Source organism: Capricornis sumatraensis, chromosome 2 (genome assembly GCF_032405125.1).
Source record: "Capricornis sumatraensis isolate serow.1 chromosome 2, serow.2, whole genome shotgun sequence".
NCBI lineage: Eukaryota > Metazoa > Chordata > Mammalia > Artiodactyla > Bovidae > Capricornis > Capricornis sumatraensis.
Window position 1 is genome coordinate 20350700 of NC_091070.1, and position 22289 is coordinate 20372988.

At 37.6% G+C, this 22289-nt stretch overlaps 1 protein-coding gene across 2 annotated transcripts in view; it reads right to left on the bottom strand.

The window, feature by feature from the left end:
* PCNX1 (pecanex 1) overlaps positions 1–22289 on the bottom strand; it is a 184813-nt gene that overhangs the window by 117315 nt on the left and 45209 nt on the right. For both annotated transcript variants that reach the window (XM_068961318.1, XM_068961307.1), the window contains exons 4-6: positions 19864–19909; positions 18959–19048; positions 9987–11693 (exon numbers count right to left, since the gene is read on the bottom strand). In XM_068961318.1, coding sequence (XP_068817419.1) covers positions 9987–11693; positions 18959–19048; positions 19864–19909 — 1843 coding nt within the window. The remainder of the gene's footprint in view (positions 1–9986; positions 11694–18958; positions 19049–19863; positions 19910–22289) is intronic.

The window sequence follows — 22289 nt, forward strand, 5'->3', positions numbered from 1 at the left end:
AAGGGCATTTTGATGCTAAATATGAATACAGACAACTTGGCCCGTAAAACATCTTTTTTAAAAAACAACAAATGAAAATTCCTTTTCATTTGAAAAGGATGACATGGATTACAAAATCAACAGTGTTGTATTTGGACTTCAGTTCTATGACAAGCCTTATTGACATTTTAAAGGCTTTTAATTCTCATCATTATTCTGCTCAGCAACAGCAATCTCCATCATTTTAAATGTGAATTGTAATAAAGTTTTCTTTTAAATGTTTACATTTTTATCCCTTCCCCAATGAATGTTCTTTGTGTAATTAATTCATTACAATTAGAAATATATGGGTTACCCCCAGAAGGCATGGACTTCTCTATCTTCAGGCAATGTTTCTTTTATTAAAGGGATGACAAGCACAGAATTACTTCACCCACTTGGCAAACTTCTTCCAGTAAGAAGCATTAAGTCACAAATCACAGGTGAATAATTTACATTATTACTTTCTTTTTTAGCACACACACTCCAGTGACATTATAAGCCAGACAACTAAATCAGAATTAAACTTTGGGGCTTTGAATCCAAATCAAACTTGACTCCTGGAGCTAATACTTCTTTTCTTTCTCCGGTTTTACTGTGATACAATGAAAATTCCTTTAATGTGAAAAAAGCTGTTTCTTGTGATGCAGAAGCTCATGTATACAAAAATTATATATGACCTGTGAGAACAAATTAAATTTAAAGAAAATTAAAAGTTTGATTTACCAGATTCATGAACCACATTTCAAACGCTCCAGAGCTGCATATGGCCAGTGACCACCTTTACTGAACAGTACAGATAAAGACACTTCAATCACCACAGAAAGCGGTACTGGGCAGTGCTGGTCTAGAAAGTCAAGGATGCCTGTCTGCACAAAGCATACTGTGTGCTTTACCTACCCCTGAGGACGAAGACCTCAACAGAGGAACCAGCAACCAGCACTCAACAACTTAACTACCACCACCAACCAGCACTGTCACTAAGAAACCAATGCTGGCAAGGCAGCCACTGGATGAAGGACAGAACCAAGGGAAACAAACAAGCTACGTGGAAGAAGAAATGAGAAATTAATGAGTGACTTGTATATCTGTTAATGGTTCTTAGATGTCAGTAAGAACTTAGGTTATAAGATTTTAAGTCACTATTTTAAACCTCAATTCAAGACATTTTTTGAAATTATATTGAAGATTTCTATCGTATTATTGCTCAATTTACACGTCAATTCACTTAAACTTCCATTCTCATTAATTTAAGAGTTTGTTTCAACCAAAATAACAGTTAAATTCATCCAGATAGAATTTATAGAGAATAATTTAATCCATAAAATGTACTAAAACTATTCAGAAGTATTTGAAAAAAGCAATACATGATCATGGAATAGTGAGAACAGCAAGAAGGCAAATAAGAAAGTTTTCTTTACTATCTTCCTTCTACTGAAGGACTTAATGAAGCTAATTTTAAATATAAGCTAGTTACTCCATGATACTGGGACAAGAAGACACAACTACAGTGTCCCTTTGTAGTCAATATATTCTGTGGCTTCTCCAGAAAACACTTTTTTTTCTATTAACATATTATTTATATTTTGTTATCTGCCAAAATAACTATTAACACTGTTTTCTTACTAAAACAGCTTTAAAAACATACCAAGACAAAATTTTAGACGTACACAGGACAACATATTAAAATGGAGTTAACGATTGCTGCCTATTTTGCCCTCAGTCATCCTCTATAATATTCAGGGCATAAATATCTAATGATAAAAGAATATTCAATGTTTATTAGAGTTGTCTAAAGCTTAAAATAACTTACTGTAAGTATATTCAATGACATAAGTATGGCTTGACTTGATGAAAATTCGCTTTCACAATCCAACGAAAAAAAAGCTCTTTCTGAATTCTTTAACTTTATAAACAGAAAGAAAACAACAAAAAAATCTTTTAACTAGGGGACTAGAGAAGGAGAAAGAAAACACTTTACTGCTTAAAACTCAGTATCCCTGGTAAAGAATAAAATTAATTAGTATAGTAAGAGTATGAAATGCAAAAAATAAAAACCTAGCACTCTAGGTACAACTAAATTTTATGCATGTGTAGGTAAAAAAGAAAAAAAATCACAAACATTCAACTGATTCAAAGGCCATGAATGACAAGACAGATATAAAATACTTTCAAGGACATTTATTTAGACAAATGTGAATTCAACATGTTTTTTAAATATAAGAGTCTTGACTTTCTAATTATTTCTTTGTATTAAAAAGACTTCAAGAAACTGAATTACTATCTAAGATGAAGAGAGAATTTCAGATAACTTAGTTCTATTTCTGAAGTAGCGATACAATCATTCAATTAATAAACATTTACTGAGCACCTAACGGCAATTCACACACAAGGCACAGATATACTAAGACATCTTCAACAGTTGTGATCTGATCTATTCCGTGACTGTCCAGATATTCAAGCTGGTTTTAGAAAAGGCAGAGGAACCAGAGATCAAATTGCCAACATCCGCTGGATCACGCAAAAAGCAAGAGAGTTCCAGAAAAACATTTCTGCTTTATAGACTATGCCAGAGCCTTTGACTGTGTGGATCACAATAAACTGTGGAAAATTCTGAAGAAGATGGGAATACCAGACTACCTGACCTGACTCTTGAGAAACCTATTTGCAGGTCAGGAAGCAACAGTTAGAACTGGACATGGAACAACAGACTGGTTCCAAACAGGAAAAGGAGTACGTCAAGGCTGTATATTGTCACCCTGCTTATTTAACTTATATGCAGAGTACATCATGAGAAATGCTGAGCTGGAAGAAAAACAAGCTGGAATCAAGACTGCCAGGAGAAATATCAATAACCTCAGATATGCAGATGATACCACTCTTATGGCAGAAAGTGAAGAAGAACTAAAGAGCCTCTTGATGAAAGTGAAAGAGGAGAGTGAAAAAGTTGGCTTTAAGCTCAACATTCAGAAAACGAAGATCATGGCATCCGATCCCATGACTTCATGGCAAATAGATGGGGAAACAGTGGAAACAGTGGCTGACTATTTTCTTGGGCTCCCAAATCACTGCAGATGGTAATTGCAGCCATGAAATTAAAAGACGCTTACTCCTTGGAAGGAAAGTTATGACCAACCTAGGCAGCATATTAAAAAGCAGAGACATTACTTTGCCAACAAAGGTCCATCTAGTCAAGGCTATGGTTTTTCCAGTGGTCATGTATGGATGTGAGAGCTGGACTGTGAAGAAAGCTGAGCACCGAAGAATTGATGCTTTTGAACTGTGGTGTTGGAGAAGACTCTTGAGAGTCCCTTGGACTACACGGAGATAGAACCAGTCCATCCTAAAGGAGATCAGTCCTGGGTGTTCACTGGAGGGACTGATGCTGAATCTGAAACTCCAATACTTTGGCCACCTGATGCGAAGAGCTGACTCATTTGAAAAGACCCTGATGCTGGGAAAGATTGAGGGCAGGAGGAGAGGGGGATGACAGAGGATGAGATAGTTGTATGGCATCATCGACTCGATGGACATGGGTTTAGGTGGACTCCGGGAGTTGGTGATGGACAGGGAGGCCTGGTGTGCTGTGGTTCATGGGGTCGCAAAGAGTCAGAGACGACTGAGCGACTGAACTGAACTGAAAGATCACAAAGAAAACAAAATACACACCTCCCACCTGAGTTACTTCCCATTTATCTCCATGAGTTAAGGAAAATCCTACACACTCTATACTGACTTCTTTTACGTACCATTTTTTTTAATATGGGGGTATTAAAAGAATAGATCATCAGTTTGTTTTACTATGTGAATGAAACGGGGAAAGCATTAAAAAGCACTAATATGGGACTTCCTCAGCAGTCCAGCGGTTAACACTTTGCCTTCCAATGCAGGGGTTGTGGGTTCAATCCCTGGTTGGGGAGCTAGGATCCCACATGCATGCAGGCCAAGAAACAAAAACATTTTTAAGTGGAAGCAATTAAGAACAAAACAAAACTGGAAGCAACGCTGTAACAAATCCAATAGACTTTTAAAAAAAAGGCACTCATATTATTTCAGGAGGACTGGGATGGCACAAAAGAGCACGATTTGGTGAGGTAGGCGGTGAAGGCTTTGTATCTCAACAATTGGAAAGTTATTAGCAGAGATACATATAGAAAAAAATGCCACTTAAAAATGATGTGAATCATTCAGCTGATTACCTGAAGGATTCATATGTACTTTGTTACTTTCTAGTTGTTACAGACTGCTAAAACTGGTCTCTCATAATAGCTCAATCACTATTAAATGAATAAAAATCTAGAAGAAACTGCTCAAGAAAGGTGTTGTTTTCAGTGTGGAGTGTCTATTAAAGAAAAAAGATGAAAATACAAAACATATACATATACACATTTCAGAAAATTAATGCAAATATTCTGAAATACATTGAAATATTCTTCAAGGTAAAAAATTATTTTACTTAATAATTAAGTTACTATATGAAGAAATGCACAGTCAAAGAATTCTTTTAAAGGAAATATTTTAGTCTAGGCATGAAATCCATTCTTTCCTTTTCTTATTTCCATGTCAGTCAAGAATGATGCTAATATCAGCATGCCAAGATTTTAATATTGAAACAAATGCTTATAAGCATCATTTTCTGGGAGGCCAAAGAACAAGAATCTACTGCCCAATTTCTAAGCATTCATTCTGAATTTAAATAATTTCTATCTATGAAAACATTTTAAAGGACTACATTATTTTTTGACCCATAAACCAGCAACAATAGCAAACAACAACAAAATTATTAGCTGTATCGAGAATTTGCATATCCTTATCGATACTTTCTATAATCCCAGGCAGTCAATCAAATACAGTTTGGTAGACGAAATTAAATGACACTCTGGAGTCATTATCACACAGAACAGTTCCTAAAAGACAGAGTTTAAGGATTACTTACTTTCATAGGTGGCTCCTACTCTTTTTAAATCCTTTGTGAATGGTCTGACAGACCCTCTCTCCTGGAAAACTGCACTCAGAAACATTTTTTAATATATCTTCAGGAGATTCACCTAATAAGGCGTCATTAGTGAAAAATATATATTTGAAGTGACATATTTAAAATGGAAAACTTCCTTACAAATGATTAAAAGGCATCAGTGTCTTAGTTTTCATAATGAATATACAAAGAAGTTTTATACATGGTAGCTTGTTAAAAGTCTGATCATTAACTGTGAGACAACCTGAACACTTACTACTACTAGTTTACAACTGAGAAATTGAGACACAGGTTTAATGGCTTGCTGGACTATCCAGGTAGTAATTAGAGATGGCATTAAAATGTAACTGTTTGATTCCTTAAACAGAACATTACTGGTATTAGAAAGAATGGGCTGATCTGGTGAATCTGATATATAATCCTTATTTGCTTCATCAATAAAATGCCTCTTAACTCTTAAAGATAATTTTTCCAAGTAACTGAAGGATCCAAACCTGTTTATTACATCTAATGAACACTCTTTGATGTGGTTTTATATGTCTAAGCTTTCTTCTCAGTATAGACTAAATAAAATATAAACTTTCCTTAATCACATACACATTTATTAGTGAGTTATACTGCAATACAGCATTAAGTTATGATATTATGATGTCCTTGAACAAACAGTTCGCCCCTGCAGTTAATGACCACCTCCCATGTGTTTCTGGCATTGGTTCGTATGGTTATTTCGGCTTCTGTAGAGTCAGCAGGGCATTTCTTCTGCTGCCATCAGTTTTAGCCTCAACAGGAACCCCTCCCTTTCTATTTATTTTCTTCTTCTAACCTCCCATGTGAACTGGGAAATGAGAAGATTAAATCTATTAGAATTTAGAGTCCCTCTATTCAGTAAAATACAAAAGCTTTAATTCACATATTCTTTTTGGTTCAGTGTTCTTTGTCTTCTTTCAATGATACTTAGGATAAAATTTACATGTATGGTACACACTCTCACAAGCCGTCATCAAGAAAATTTGGCTTTTCTTTATATAGTGACAATCCCTTGACAGAAGACTATCATTGATTCCCAACACAAAAATATTATAACAGGATCCTATTTCATGCTTACAGAACCCAACTATTACATTTAAAATAATGTTCTCAAACAGAAAAACAGAGGTTAAGAAATCGAGAAAAAAAAATACAAATAATGGAATGAACATAAATCTTTCTATTCTGATTGTTCTTCACAGTCTGTTGAATCAGGTGGTAAATAAGACTAAGTGACCCAAAAGAAAACAGGATACTTTTCAATCATATATAATTTGTCTGTACTTTTTTATTTTTAAAATACCAGTCGTAAGTTATTAAAGATATGCTTTATAATTATAAAAGAAAAATTAAATGCAAAAACAAGAGATCAACAACAGAAAATAGCTTGAAAATAAAACTTTTTTCCTACCTAAGCAATCACAGAACATTACTGATGAAATCCAATTTTAATCAAAGTATTAGATTAATAGTGAGAAGTCCTATGAAAACAATCACTTGTTATATGAATGAGTATCAAAAGATAGGCTACACATATATTGCTGCCAAGGTGAGATTAAAGTCTGTAATATTATATCAGATTAATGTTTTTCTTTTTGGTATTATGTAAGAAATTAAGAATTCAGATTTTTTATTTTTACTATTATTGAGTTTCAAAATGGCACAATGAGAGTATCTCTAATGTATTTCTATATTTAATCATTTTCTTTAGGACAGGATACACATGAGTAGCAGAACAGACTGGTCAGTGAAACAGAAGTGAACTGAAAGTCGCTCAGTCGTGTCCACTCTTTGCAACCCCATGGACTATACAGTCCATGGAATTCTCCAGGTCAGAATACTTGAGTAGATAGCCTTTCCCTTCTCCAGGGGATCTTCCCAACCCAGGGATTAAATCCAGGTCTCCTGCATTGCAGGTGGATTCTTTACCCACTGAGCCACCAGGGAAGCCCAAGAATACTGGAGTGAGTAGCCTATCCCTTCTCCAGGGAATCTTCCCGAGCCAGGAATCAAACTGGGGCCTCCTGCATTGCAGACAGATTCTTTACCAACTGAACTGTCAGGGAAACCCAGTGAAACAGGAACATCAGTGCTATTAATAAGCTTTTACTATGTACCAGGCACTGTTGTAAGCATTTTAAATCTATTAAAGCCTTCAGTCCTCATAAAACCTCTGCTGCTGCTGCTAAGTCACTTCAGTCGTGTCTGACTCTGTGCGACCCCATAGACAGCAGCCCACCAGGCTTCCCTGTCCCTGGGATTCTCCAGGCAAGAACACTGGAGTGGGCTGCCATTTCCTTCTCCAATGCATGAAAGTGAAAAGTGAAAGTGAAGTCGCTCAGTTGTGTCCGACCCTCAGCGACCCCATGGACTGCAGCCTTCCAGGCTCCTCCGTCCATGGGATTTTCCAGGCAAGAGTACTGGAGTGGGGTCCCATTGCCTTCTCCGCATAAAACCTCTATAGGATAGATATCACTATCACCTCCATTTTAAGATGAGGAAGTCAAGGCTTAAGAAGGTAAGCAGCTTTCCCAGAATCATGACAATAGTGAGCCCATATACTGACAAGGATGTATGACGCCATGTCACTATATTAGGCAACCCCCATTTTAGTTTATTTTAGTACTTCAAAGTACCTTTCCTTAGTTTCATCCTTCCACAGGACCAATACCATCCAGTTTAAAGATAAGACAAAAAGAAACCACTGGAAAGCTCAGCAACACATCCAAATTCATTAGGATAAAATCTAATGGTTAGTATGGCTATACATTATAGTTAATATATAGTTAATGTATAATGAATACATTATAGTTAATGTATAGTTAATGTATAATGTATACATTATAGTTAATGTATAGCCATACACATGTTCAACCTGTATCCTCTGTTGTATTGACACATTTCAGGAGTACAGAAAGTAGAATAGATGGTGAAGAAAAATGTCTCCTAATCATCAAAAATTAAAAAAACCCAAAAAACTAACAATAAATGTAACCTAACACATTTTACAAAGTATTTGAGATTCTACATAACTTTTAAATAATGAAACCCAAAATACATTGCCTCCCACTCCCTCCAATCTTCCAAGAAACCAAGACACTAACAAAATGAGATGAAAACGAACTAAATATAAATCCAATATATTTAAGCAGTTTAGTTTTGTTCTTATTTTTATTCTAAACACAATGAAGCTCAGATAAAAACAGTTCCGACAATGTCTTCCTTTGGCAAAAGAATGTTTTTAACAGCCCACAGATGATAAAATTTTTTCCACTGAAGTGAAATAGATGGAAATTTTTAGTTCCTTATTTTTTTTTAATAGTGGATAGTTTGCTTTTTTTTTATAAAAATAAGAACACAAAACAAAAGCTGAAATCTGAAAAATGAGGGCTCATATTAATCAAAGATCAAATAAGACCTCATGTAACTTTTCCTAAAAAAACAGAACACCCTACATTCCCTATGAAAAGGAAATGGCATTTTTAATACGAAAGCGTAAGATGTACTATCTTTTTACTTACATTTCAACAACATTTAGAATGGCAATAGTGTTCTATCATTGCATGCTCATTCTTAGAATTTATTTTAATCACACTTTTAATAAAAATTAAGCTATAATTTAAAACCCAATGGTTTCCTGCATATTGCAAACACACATGATTTGTGTGAGAAATCACTAAAAGCATTTCAGACCTGTTACAAAAAGCAGATTGACAGCCACATCAAAGACTTGAGAAGTTAATTACTATATTGTTACCAAATGATTATAATCACTTCAGATATAATTAGTTCTCAATATTTAAGTCAGACTAGTTTCTTCCTTAGGCACTAAAGATCACTTTTTACATTCCTATTAAAAATTAATCTGTTATAAACTATACCAAAAGAAGCAAGAGAATGTTTACTACATTATGGACTTAAAAAATTGTGGGTAAAATTAGAATTCTTTGAGAAAAAGCATGTTCCTTGTTTCAGTATGCTTGTGCAAACAAAAACTCAGCTTAACTTTTCATAAAAGACTAAATGTTACTGTACCAATAGACTATAAACTATAAAGCCAAAGACATAAGCTTTATTAAAGGATATGAGGCAGATGATAAAAAAGTCACGCGCTATCAACAGAAGACTTCATTCTTCTGATTTGATTCAAGAACGAGACTCCATAATAACCGAAACAGAATAAGCAAACTATTCTGGGCAGGAGGAAATACCAAGAGATAACTCTGAAATAAACAAAATGGCCAACACACACTGACAATACAAAATCACCTACTGAATTCTGCACAATTCCGCATAAACCAGAAATCAGTAAGCTCATACTTTAACCAAAGCACTATTAACTGTTATCACACGGAGCATCATATATCCACTAATGGATAATAAACTGCAAACGTAGATTAATAAACTTTAATGTGAAGTTACAGAAAAATGGTTTAATGACTAAAACTTGAGTAAGCAAGAAAATACCTAAGACAGAAACAAAGAAAAAAGCCATATGTTTTCAAAGTACATAGAGCTAAAGTAATATTTGGAAAAATTTTATGTAACAGGTTGAGAGATCTCATTCTCAAAGTTCAGTGGCACACAGTGTATAAGAGATAACTAAAAATGGTTTGGTACCCTAATAAAGTTCTACATTTTGTTGTTACTGTGGTTGTACAAAGGAGGAAGGGGACCAATTTTTTTGCTATTCCTGGTAAAACATTAACAGGTGGCCAACGGCTTAGAAAAGGTGAATGCCATGGAAACAAACTGATATATAATACAACAAAAAACATTTTCTCGGTGTTCAGATCAAAACCTTTTTTAAGATAACCATCTTCTTCTTCATGGAAAGAAAGTTTATTTTAACAACATAGTGGATATGGGGCTGTTAACACAAAATATACTTGAAAAGTAGCATCCAATCAACAGCATCAAAGACTGCAGAGATTCTTGGGTGAATCTCCTCCTGCAATTTACTTACCTCCACTGACCGCGTCTTGCTCTTCGCCTTCAGGAAAAGCAACCTGGCTTGGCAAGCTATTCCTAGACCGAGTGACTGTCTCTAACTGGGAAGCCCGTCCCAATAAAGATAGCTCATCTAGCACCTCTCCCTCTTTGGCCTCCAGATCGGATTTTGAAGTCGTTAAGGGTTTTACGCTTTCAGGCGCCATTAGCCTACTGGAGTCATTCAGACACGCTACTGTGCTGCTGTCCAGGCTCAACACTCGGGCCCGAGTCTTGGCACTATTTGTGCTGGAAGTCCGCCGTGCTGTCCGCTTTTTGCCAGTTCCTTCAGGGCCCAGGTGGGCTTTGTGTGTATGCTCAGAGTCGGTGCCCCTCTCCTTAGGGGCGTGTTTGGTCTTGAGGGCACTGTATCTGCCCTCAGGAGACTGACAAGAATGAGAAGTGGTGCTAGAAGAGCTATCGCTGCCAAGCTGGTGAGCAGACTGGACGCTGGACGCTCTGCTCAGGTCACTTTGGTCACTGGAGTCCTCGTCGTGACAGAATATAGCGCTACGCGGCTTGGTACCAGAGACACCTCGAAAGGACACATAGTCCCTATGCCGACTTGCATCGAAACTGCTGGCCCGCTTTTTCCCTGTCCGTCTCCTGCCTGACTTATGGGCAGAGGCTGTCCGGTGGATTAGGCTGGAGGATTTAGGTCGCACATCCCCCTCCTTGTGCTTTCCACCAACATCTTTACTGACTTGCGAGTCCACTGACACAGCTGGCTTCTCACCCTCCTGCTCTTGGTTTTCAGCAGTCTTCCCAGGTGGTGTGTCCCCCTGGGAAGTGAATTCATTTGCGTGGGGGTTTTTATTGGCTTCTTCAGACGCAGAGGTGCTGAGGCCTTTCTGGCCGTGCGCGCCCCCAGAGCCGTTAGGCTCCTTGGCCCCCTGAGCCCCGCTGTCCGTGCTCTCGTCCACGGCAGTCTTTGCTCCGCTAGTCCTTTCGTCACCGGCGCAGCTGTTCTTGTCCTCTGCCTCGGCGCAGCCCTCTTTCTTCTGACTGCTCTTCTTTGCCACCTGGGGAGACTCCTCGTGCTCCGACAAGATGCTCTCGATGTGAGTGGAGCTGGTCTGCTCGCTTTTGTAGCTGCTGACGGTGCTGTGGGTGTCCCGGTCCGTCCCGCTGCAGTAGCTCTCCGTGGAGCCACTACTGCGCGTGCTCAGGCTTCGCAAGCTGTCCATGCTTTTGTCTGCGTTCAAGGGTTTGCTCTTCCCACTTCTGGTAGGTGGCTGAGAATTACTGTTTTTCAGCTCGCCAACCAGCTGAAATTCCCCAGGTAAACACGCATTTTCCACCAAGGATTCTTTGGATCCAGAATGAGGCTTGGAAGATTCTAACTCACTAACAGGATCCAACCCACGCCTTTGCTGATACAGAGGGAAGTCATTCAGTGAGGTGTCTGGGAAAGCCACAGCAGAGCTAGAAGTCCGTGGTACACCCCGCGGCCGGTGATCTTTCCTGTAAGAGTGCGAATGTAAAGGGACAAGAGAAGCTACTTCTGTGTCACAGGCATTGGATAGAGACTGCTCGACGTGGTGGTGGTGGCTGTGACTTGGCAGGCTCACTTTGTCACTGAAGTCCCTTGGTAAGTCCTGTCCACATGAGGATAAGGACGGCTGAATGGAGATGAAGGAATCATTGGAGACCAGGCGGAAGAGCTTCCGGTCAGCTGCCAAATCTGTTTCAAACATATATTTGGAAACGTTAACACAAATCTATAATCTGTTTTTTCTACTGTCTAACAATGGAAAGAATTCACAGTGTACCATAAATTAAGCATAAACTATTTCCCAAGTAGCTCACTGAATAACAGTTGGCCAGTCGTTCCAAAGGGCTTCTTTCTATTTCCCAGCTAAAGAAAGAAAGCATTCTACTAATGGAATGAACTGAACTTCCAAATCTTCAACGAACCTCAGAAAAAGTTCTATGGACTATCAACAATAAAATAAGAAGCAACAAAGGATTACATTTGAAACAGACCTGGATTTCTGTGTAAGTTCTGTACCAAACTTAGTAACTGGGTAAAGGTGGGTTACCTTTTCAAGCCTCTGCTTCCTCATCTGTAAACTGTGATATCAATCTCACCACGGGATAACTGAGTTAATAACATACTTCCCTAACACAATGCCTGGCACAATTAATGGTAGCTATCATTATTTTACCTAGATAATTTAAAATCTTTTTGAAGAACTAATATAATTGATTTTTCAAATCCACAAAAACAGAGTAATCAGAAACAAAAAGAATCAAAAGGTTGACCAAGGCCCAGACAAGATATGGTATAATGATAGAAGATGTCTTCCTGTTCACAATGGTTGAAAATATCAAAATAATAATTACAGGGCAAAATACTACATTTTATCTTTTACCACTGATGCAGCAATTAAAAATGCTTCATGAAAAAAAAATACATATCCCCCCCCCATCTGTAAGATTATTCCTTAACCTTTCATTTAGGGCAGGGATTAGTGACCTGAGTTATCATATATACTATACACACATAAAGATAGATTAAAAATATAAATAAACCCATCTACCCACCTACCTACATTCTCATTTATCTTGAAACATAGCTTGACAACCAAAGTGTACAATAGCTGATTTTTTAATATACCTTTTAACAGACAAGGATTGCTGAGTTTGCTGTTAGTTCAATAAAAAAGAAATATTATTGTCTTATTTGTCATAACTGAATAAGAAAAATAGAGTTAACAGTCTATAATAAGTCAGATTCTTCCCAGTAGTCACTTTAAATAATAAAAGCATAATTTTTCCACTAAGATTAATATAAAATAAGAATGACTTCTAGAAATATTTACAGACTTCAAAAAAAGCTTAATGTAAGTTAGATGTAAACAACTAAAAATCTAAACTAGAGATACTCTCTAGAAGGTACCATAAAAACTGTGATTTTATAAATGACCTATCTTGTGTCTTAAAGTCCTCAAGATAAGTGAAACCAATATTCTTTCCATCTGTTCAAAACTGTGCCGCTATAGCTGGGTTCTTACAGTCTCTAAAAAAACCAAATTTAAAAACCATCCCTGCATTTACTTTTCTATAGTATTAATTTATAATGTTATTTTTAAAAACTCTCAATATATATCCCTATTAAGCAATTAGGGGGTGATGTAATATTCACATTTCAAGGATATTTTATAAAACAAAAACTTAACTGAGCAAGTAGTTGAAAATCACTAATTCTAACATACAATAGACTTTTAAAAAAATACCAACTCCCAAGACATTAATGAAGCAGAAATTTAAGTTTTTCATTTTAAAAGACATAGCCAAATTTAATTTAATGCATTTGGTTTCTTCAGTGTTGCTAAATAAACATATCATAGTAAGTTTGACTCTGTCAGGAAGAATTTTAGGTGGTTTTAGGAAATTTTAAGTAAACATGCTTTCTTAAGACATTTTTTTCTTCCTGGTAGCAATACTGTCAAAGACAGGATCAAATCAACCCAGAGAGATACTATTTTTCACCCAATTAAGGTTTTTTCCAGTGATTGCTACTAGTAGTATTCAGATTAAGAAAGGCATCTAACACACTATTCATGGTGTGCAAACTGGTGCAACCAACCTTCTACAAAGAAATCTGGCAAGGTAACCAAAAACCTTCAAAAAGCATACCTACCGTTTGATCAATAATCTACTTCTAGAAATTCCTGCTAAAAGATAAAATCAGATATTTGTACAAGGTTCTGGAAAAGATTATTCATGTAAAGGACACCAGAGATACAAGGTGACAGGTAACAGAGGAGGTGAGGATAAAGGAAGAGAGGTGGATTTTTTCAGGAATGTAAGAGAAATAAAGCCGTTTGTTTTTTATAATTGCTGGGGATGATCTAGAACAGAGGAGGAAGTTATGGTTTTTGTTTATAAAAGTAAAATGTTAATTCTATAAAATCCAGTTAAGTATGAAGAAGAAAATGATTTACATTTCTGCCACTGAGATAACTGTTAATATTTTTTGGTGTATCACTTTTTTCCTTTCTTTGTCATATAATTTACATGTCATAAAACTCACCCTTTTAAGAATAAAATTCAGTGGTTTTTAGTACAGTCACAGATTTGGGCACTCATGACCACTGTCTAATTCTAGAACATTTGCATCATCCCAAAAAGAAACGTATACCCATTATACTCATTTCCTTCTTCAGCCTCTGGCAACCACTCCTGTCCCTATGCACTTGCCTATTCTGCACATTTCATGTAAATAAACTATATAATGTTCCAATGTGACTTTTTGTATCTGACTTCTTTCACTTTGCACGCTATATTATGTATCAGGACTTTATTCTCTTTTATGGCTAAATACGGTATATTACTTTTAACATTCCTGCGAACATATGCACACATACCCTTAGTGTTCTCTTACACGCTTACAGATTGGAACCATATTTTTAAAAATAATTTTATTTACAAATAGCTTTTGGGCTCTGCTGGATCTTTGCTGCTGCGCGGGCCTTTCTCCAGTTGTGGCGAGTGGGGCCATTCCCCAGTTGCAATGTGTGGGCTTCTCATGCGGTGGCTTCTCTTGTTGCAGAGACGGGCTCCAGGGCTCATGGGCCTCAGCCGCTGCCGTATGTGGGCTTAGTAGTTGTAGCTCCCAGGTTCCAGAGCACAGGCTCACCAGTTGTGACGCATGAACTTAGCCACTCCGAGGCATGCAGGATCCTCCTGAATAAGGGACTGGACCCGTGTCTCCCACATTGGCAGGCAGACTCTTCACCACTGAGCCACTAGGGAAACCCAGTCATGTTTTTTATACAGTGCCATCTTTTTCACTTTAGATATTTTCTCATATTATTGTGTACTCTTTAAATACATTTTAGTACCTGCATAGTGTTATTATTAAGACAATATAATTTACTCAACCTTTTTATGGCATGTTTTTATAGTTTTTTGTTTTAAGGAGTTTTATAACAACCTCCGATGAAATTCACCAAAAAGTAGTCTATAGTCACTGTTTTCAATTATTCTCCTCTGACATGTATTCTACTCCCACCCCATTAAGAAGCTATCAAGCTCACCAACATCCTCTGTGCTGTGAAGTTCAACGGTCAAGTCTCAGTCTCATATAACTTGGCCTACCAGCAATCTCTGACAAAGCGGATCACTCTCCCTGAGATGTGGGGATGTGCCCCTTTGCCTCACCAGTTGCTCCAATTCAGTCTCCTGGACTTATTAGACTGCAGTGGCTCAGAGCTCGACTGTTGGAACTCCTTCATTTTTCTACCTATACTCTCTCTCTCTCATACATCTCATCCAATATTCTGGCCCCGTAATAACTAAAATTCAGAAATACCTTGTAATTAGTTTCTCTGTCTTCTACCCAGCCTCAGTACTCACACAGGGATGGACTAGAGTTCTGATCTTGGGTAGGGAAGACATGAATGAAGCTAAGGAGGGAAACTGCAGATAATCCCTTCTTAGAAAACATACCTGACACATGCCCACAATCTCAGTTTTCTCCCAATCATCCTGAATCAGGCTGATAGAATGAGTGCCAACTAGTCAACTAACTGCTAACCAAATAACTAAAGGTCACTGTCCTGTAAATCCAAAGCAGCCAGAGAGCCAGCAGAGTCTCAGCTATTTAAGCCAGAATGAACAACAGCCACTAGGTGGTGCCAAACCGCAGCCCAGACCTACAGCAATCTCGATCAGGGAACCAGGCCCAGGACTCCAGGCCCAGCTAACGATATAGGCATTCCCTGCTAGTTCATGAACTTCATATTAACCCAACCCCACGTCTGACATAACTGAATCTTTTTTTTTAAATTTATATACTGAAAACTCCTAAACTTAAAACCTCAACCCAGATTTCTTATCTGAAATCCAAGCCTATCTAATTATCTACTAACTACTGTTGTTTAGAGGTCCTACAGCAACTCATACCTGATATGCCCTAAATGAACCCCTTCTCATGCCCTTCACCATACTCTCCCCACTTCTAAATCTGCTCCTTCTCAGTTTTCTCCTTTTCAGTTAATGGAGAATCCATCCTCCCCATGATTTAATCCCCAAATCTTAGAATCATCTATGACTACTACTTCTTTCACATGCTATTTCCAAATTCATCATATCCTTTCATTAACATCCGCCACAGTCAGACTGGGCTTCCCTGGTGGCTCAGCTGGTAAAGAATCCACCTGCAATGCAGGAGACCTGGGTTCAATCCCTGGGTTGGGAAGATCCCCTGGAGGAGGGCATGACAACCTACTCCAGGATTCTTGCCTGAAGAATCCCCATGGACAGAGCTGCCTGGGGGCTACAGGCCATGGGGTCGCAAAAAGTTGGACACTACTGAGCAACTAAGCACACACAGTCAGACCACCTCTCACTACCCTGATCTGTGCTCTGATTATTGCAATAATCTGCCAACTGCATCAGCCTCTGACCCTTTTAATACATACTCAAACAATACAGCAGCCAAAATGACTGTTCCAATGTAATAGAGATGATGATACTTCTCTGCTGGAAACTCTATACAGCTGTTCATCTCATTGGAAATTGAAAGCAAAATCTCTAAAATGGCTTACAAGGGACTTCCCTGGTGGTCCAGTGCCTCTGCGCTCCCAAAGCAGAGGGCCTGGGTTCAATGCCTCGTCAGGGAACTAGATCCCACACGCTGCACCTAGGAGTGTGCATGCCACAACTAAAGATCTTACATGCCACAACAAGGGCCCAGGAAAGTCAGATAAATAAACATTTTTTAAAAAATAAATAAAATAAATCGGCTCACAAGCCTGTAACCTGGCCCCTCACTGGCTCTGCAGCAGCCACACTGTTCTGACAGGCATGCTCCTGCACTGGGGCTTCTGCCCGTGCTGTTAGCTCTGCACGGAGGCAGTCTCCCTCCTCCCAGAGCGCCTGCGCGGCTCACTCCTTCTCCTGCAGGCCTCTGCTCTCAGCAAGACTCCCCCTCGACCACCCTGTAATATTTAAACTTACAATGCCCACAGCGCCCACCCCACCATTCCATATCACTGCATACACGTTTGATTCACAGTAGCATGTTTCCATACTAAGGGCATGAAAGCCACAATGGTGGAAAATTCTGTCTGTTCATCAACTGATTTCTAGTACTTAGAATGGTATCAGGCACACATGAGTACTCAATAATTGCTAAATACATGGGGAAAATGCTATATGATAAAAGCAAGTTATAAAACTGTACGAAAGTAGTATAGCATAGTGATTAAAAGCAGAATTTAGAACTACATTTGAACTACACGACTGCTACTTTGCATATGGGTGACTTGGGGCAAGTTTCTTATAACTCCGCTCCTCTGTAAAGCAAGAATAATAACACTGTGAACTTCAAATGTCTGTCGTGAAGATTAACTGGGTGAACACACAGCAAGTGCTTAAGAGATGACCTAAACCAGGGTTTGATTAACGAAGGCCTATAGAGCCAAAGTGGCTTTCTGCCTGCTTTTGTAAATAAAGTTTTAGTATAACACAGTCATTCCCACTCATTGATAGGTTGTTTACAGCCTCTTTCACTCTACAACAACAAAGTTGAATAGCTGCAACAGAGGCCATGTGGCTGACAAAGCTTTAAAGGAGAAGTATGCTGATTCTTCACAGGACAACAGTATGCACTCAGTGACTGAATATGTCATCACTGTCTGCGTCAATATGTACCTGCCAGGGTAGATCTGTGTGAGTATAATTCCCAACCTGACAGACTACTACATTCTTGCTCACACAAGGTACTTCCCAGGTGAAAATGAACAGACCTATGACCCGTTAAGTGCAGGGGCACTAGCCCCTCTATGATCACTACCCAGTTTCTGAGACACTGCTGATTATGTATTCTACAAAAGAACACTGTGCTTCTCAGAGATGAATTCACCTTTCCCTTTCATAAGAAAATAGCTTTCAGACCACACAGTACATTCAACTGCATTTTTTAAGGGGAGGAGACAGGCTGTGAGGGGTGGTGCACCAAAGCAAATGAATAATGATGAGGTACTGCAATTCTCCAAAAGCAATTACAGTGATAAACCTAAAATTCTAACAAAATATCCTTGTAAGAATCAAACCTGGGTAAAACACTAAATTAGTGGGAAAATGTCTCCATTCAATGATCGATCTGTAACCCTATAAATAAGTTTCATAATGAAGTATAATAGGAAATTTATCAGTTTGCCTGCTTACCAAACATCACCCATAAGCTAACAACAAAAAAAACCAGGCTGGAAATAGAGAGACAGGTTTCTAATCCAATTCTGGCTCACTGATTATATAACCTGGGATAATCTCAACTGGAAATGGGTTATGGCATATCCATCCTTTCATGTCTGAAAATTAATAATCAAACTCAGAAATGTGGCAGTTCTTTAAAAGAAAAAGAACTCTATAAAATCCAAAGTACTCATTTACAATGAAATTGAATAAGGAGAAAAAAAAAAATCACTTAAAACCAAAATTTACATTACAAATCTGCTACAAGAAGACACCATGTTGGAGGCAGACAGTTTCTCAGTAAGTCCAACAGCAAGTTATTTCTCTGTCACACACACTGTTGTCTCTGCAGCCGGGCAACATATGCAGCAGTTGGCATTTAGAGGTCACACTGGATGGAAAAGAACAGCTTTACACACTGGGTTATCAGTAAGCTAAGCAAGATGTTCTGACCAACTAAAGGAAGAGTATATTCTTACCTCCCATCTCATATTCATTCTATGGCATATGCTCACCAAGTTTCTCTGTCTACCTGGCAGAACATGTGAAGCCGAATTCCAAAAGCTATGAGTACCTATCACACTGTGCTACTGCTATGCTAGCGAATCATTTTATTTCCACGTTTCTAAAAAGCCACACTAAATTATTACAAACTTCTGCCAAAATATGAGCAGCACATGGCAGAAAACTCACCCTGGTCATCACAATACATGATGCTGCCATGAAGTCAATTATTCTTACCTTGTTCTTCACTTCCCTCCTTACAAAGACTAGAGCTCTGGCCCAGACTTAAGCTGATATCATCAGAAGTCTTAGCGGTGTCTGTATCTCCTACAAAGTTAAGAGAAACCCAAAACGACATTATATTAAAAGTAAAAGCTGTGCAGGTGGCTTAACAAAGAAGGACATAAGAGAGTATAGTAGATATTTATTAACTAAAGCAGTTTTTGTATCAGGGGTTACAATAAAAGAAGATGCATTAAACTGACGGGAACCATCACGGACTGTCAGATCACATATGCTACAAACCAAATATGGAAAGGCCTCATAATACTAGCTAATACAACTATTTCTTTCAAAAGAAGTTTTAAAAATGAAACGCAAATTATGTAATAACTTGAAACAATTTAAAAGTCCCTCCCAGGAAAAAGTAGAAAGTTATAAAGTTACAGGGCAAAATAATAATTAATTTATTTGACATAGATGTATTGAATAAATGAGATATACCTGATGTATTGGGGAAAAAAAATTTTTAGTGTCTTATTTGTGCCTAATTTAACGGTTTCACATTAAATTCGTTTTCTATGAACCCCACTAAAACCCATGAAAGCATTTTCCCTCAAAGCAAAGAAGCAAAGAAGTTTCTTAAAGATCAAAATGTACAATTCATACAGTATAAGCCAAGTGGTTAAAATACTGTTATGAAATTTGGATGATAAAAAAAGTGAAAGTCACTTGGTCCTGTTGAAAAGGGACCACAATTTAAAACCAGCAATCTTTAATACAAGATACATAATTTTATCCACAAAATAATTTCAAGAATGATTTTTCATTACACGTAAATACACGATACAATTAATTATCTTTACTATGACCAAAAAAGAAATGGAAAGTCAGAGGTAATGTTCAGGGAAGACCATACCCACCTTTAATAGTTGCTGCTGTTCCCAGACGAGAGGAGCCAGATCCAATCTGCAAACATGACATGAAGTAAACACAATGCTAGCTGTGCCATCAGCACAGGCTAGCAAGACTATCAAATGAGGTGATATCATCAGAACAAGCTACCAGTCACTCTCACCAAAAGGCCATGACATATCAGAGCCACACTGCTGCAGCGCGTGCGGCACACCCAGCACACACAAGCAGGACACTGAATCCCGCGCGTGCTCAGGGCTGATGGAGCCCCCGGGGGGGAGAGCCTCCAATCCCAGACAATCTGTGTCAAACAGTCGTTATCAGTTTCACATTGCATCATGACATGTTCCAGTTATAAACAAAGCAAAACTAGGTGTCAAGTTTACCTGAAATAAATGTAGTCTTATCAGGGGTTATAAAGGGAAAGTTTGGAGGATAAAACATCGTAACAAAGAGCAACCTAAATCTTCCTGTCAAATTGTTAGTGCATCAATATGTACTTTCCTGAGTTTCAGGCAGAAAGTTCTTTGTAGGCTGCTATAACGCATTTTCTAAAAATAGTAATAAAAAAAAAACTAAGGCATTTAAGAAAAAGGAATTTTTAGCACAAACTCTACAAACAGAACACTATTATAAATCTGTGGGGTTTTTAGGGCTTATACTCAAGATGGTATACAATTTCCCTAAAATTTTATAATCATCATGTATTATACTATTATAACAATCATATAAACAAATACCACAAATTCCATGAACACATTAAGGAAACCAAATACAACAACATGACAGTTAACTAAATCAACAAGTCTGAGTAGTTCTTGTTATAATCTGTTTACAAGGGATTCGAGAAGAGAACAGTCAAGCAAATTTAGTATCTTTATACTAAAACCAAGAAAATTCACAGAATACCTGGCATTTTGCCAAATCTTCCCCTTCAACTGATTCAACTGAACAGAAGTATATAATGAGAAATTTGGTAAAAGTATAGCTAATGATGACTTTAAAGGGGCATGAGGGACTTTCTTGGTCTGGATGGCAATTAAATGGGTGTACACTTCATGTAAAAACGTACTGAGCTATACACTTAATATGCATACACTACACATATGAAAGCTATGTCAGTGAAAACCAGCAAAAATAACCATATGCATACAGGTTAAAACTACTAATAAGCAGTATAGACCAAAAAAATGAGCTTTGCAATATTTTTGAACAGTTTATTAAGTTTGATTCTCCTGCTTTTTCCTGCTATCTGCTTTCAATTAGCCACAAAAAGCATTGCAACAGACACGGAGAAAAAGGCCCCAAAAGCATTTTACTGCAAAAAGAGTTTCATTCTAAACATACCTGCTAAATAAATAAGTTAAAAAACCAACAAGTTATTTTTCTACTAGAATAATAAACACATAACTTTCTACACAGAAGCTTACAAACAAGTAAACAAACCAGAAAGTACCATTTCGTGGCATCCTTCTAAGAATTTAAACTTTAAAAAAGAAAAGTTTTTTGAATATGCATAGAGTAGTCATTTGCTCACAACCTCAAAGTGTTTCCTTTTTCTCTCCTTAACAAGCCTCTCATTTTGTTCAAATGTTGGACATATATCTTTTGATTTATGAAGAGAGGACCCAGACTCTAATCTAGGTGTGTGCCCTCATTCTGGACAATGAATGTACAGGAGAGTCTATTGGAAGGCTCTGGGGAAAGACCTCCCTGTGTCTGAGACGATGATGACCAAGGACAACTCTGCCCCAGACTGTCACCTGCTTCTTCACTTTTCAACAGGATCATAATTGAAGCTGCCGTCTGTGCTCATTCTGCGACTCTGAGAGAAAACCAAAAGGCCTGGGGAAATTCCAACCCAGAGCCCTAATAATGTTTAGCTGCTGAACAAACGCTACACAACCAGCTCCAAATGTAGGTGACAAACTCCTATTTCTTTAAGTCACTTAATTAGTTGAGTTCTATTACTTGGTGACAAAAGCAATCTTAACATATACAATGTATGGTTATATTTTTATCCTTCATGCTTTTCTGAACTGTTTCAAGCTTATCCCCGCAAATATAATGCGGTGGTTACTGTTCACATGTGAAACAGTAAGGGACTGAAAATATAAACCACAGTACATACAAATAAAATGCAGTTTTCAAGATGTTCACTGCAGGAAACACTTAATAGTATTAACATTCATGATATAGTCAGTGAAGAGAGTCAAGTGCCAAAGAGCAAGCACGCTAAAATCTCTGTTTAAAAACTTCTTTTTTATTATGACATTATAGATGATTTTATTTTCTTCTTGCAGCTTTCCTTCATCTGCTAACTTTCTAAAAATAAACACATTTAGAAAAGGAAAAAATTAAGAAAAAAATGATATCTGCACACACTCAGCAGTGAAGTTTTCCTTAATAGATCTGCACAAACTAAAATGCTCCA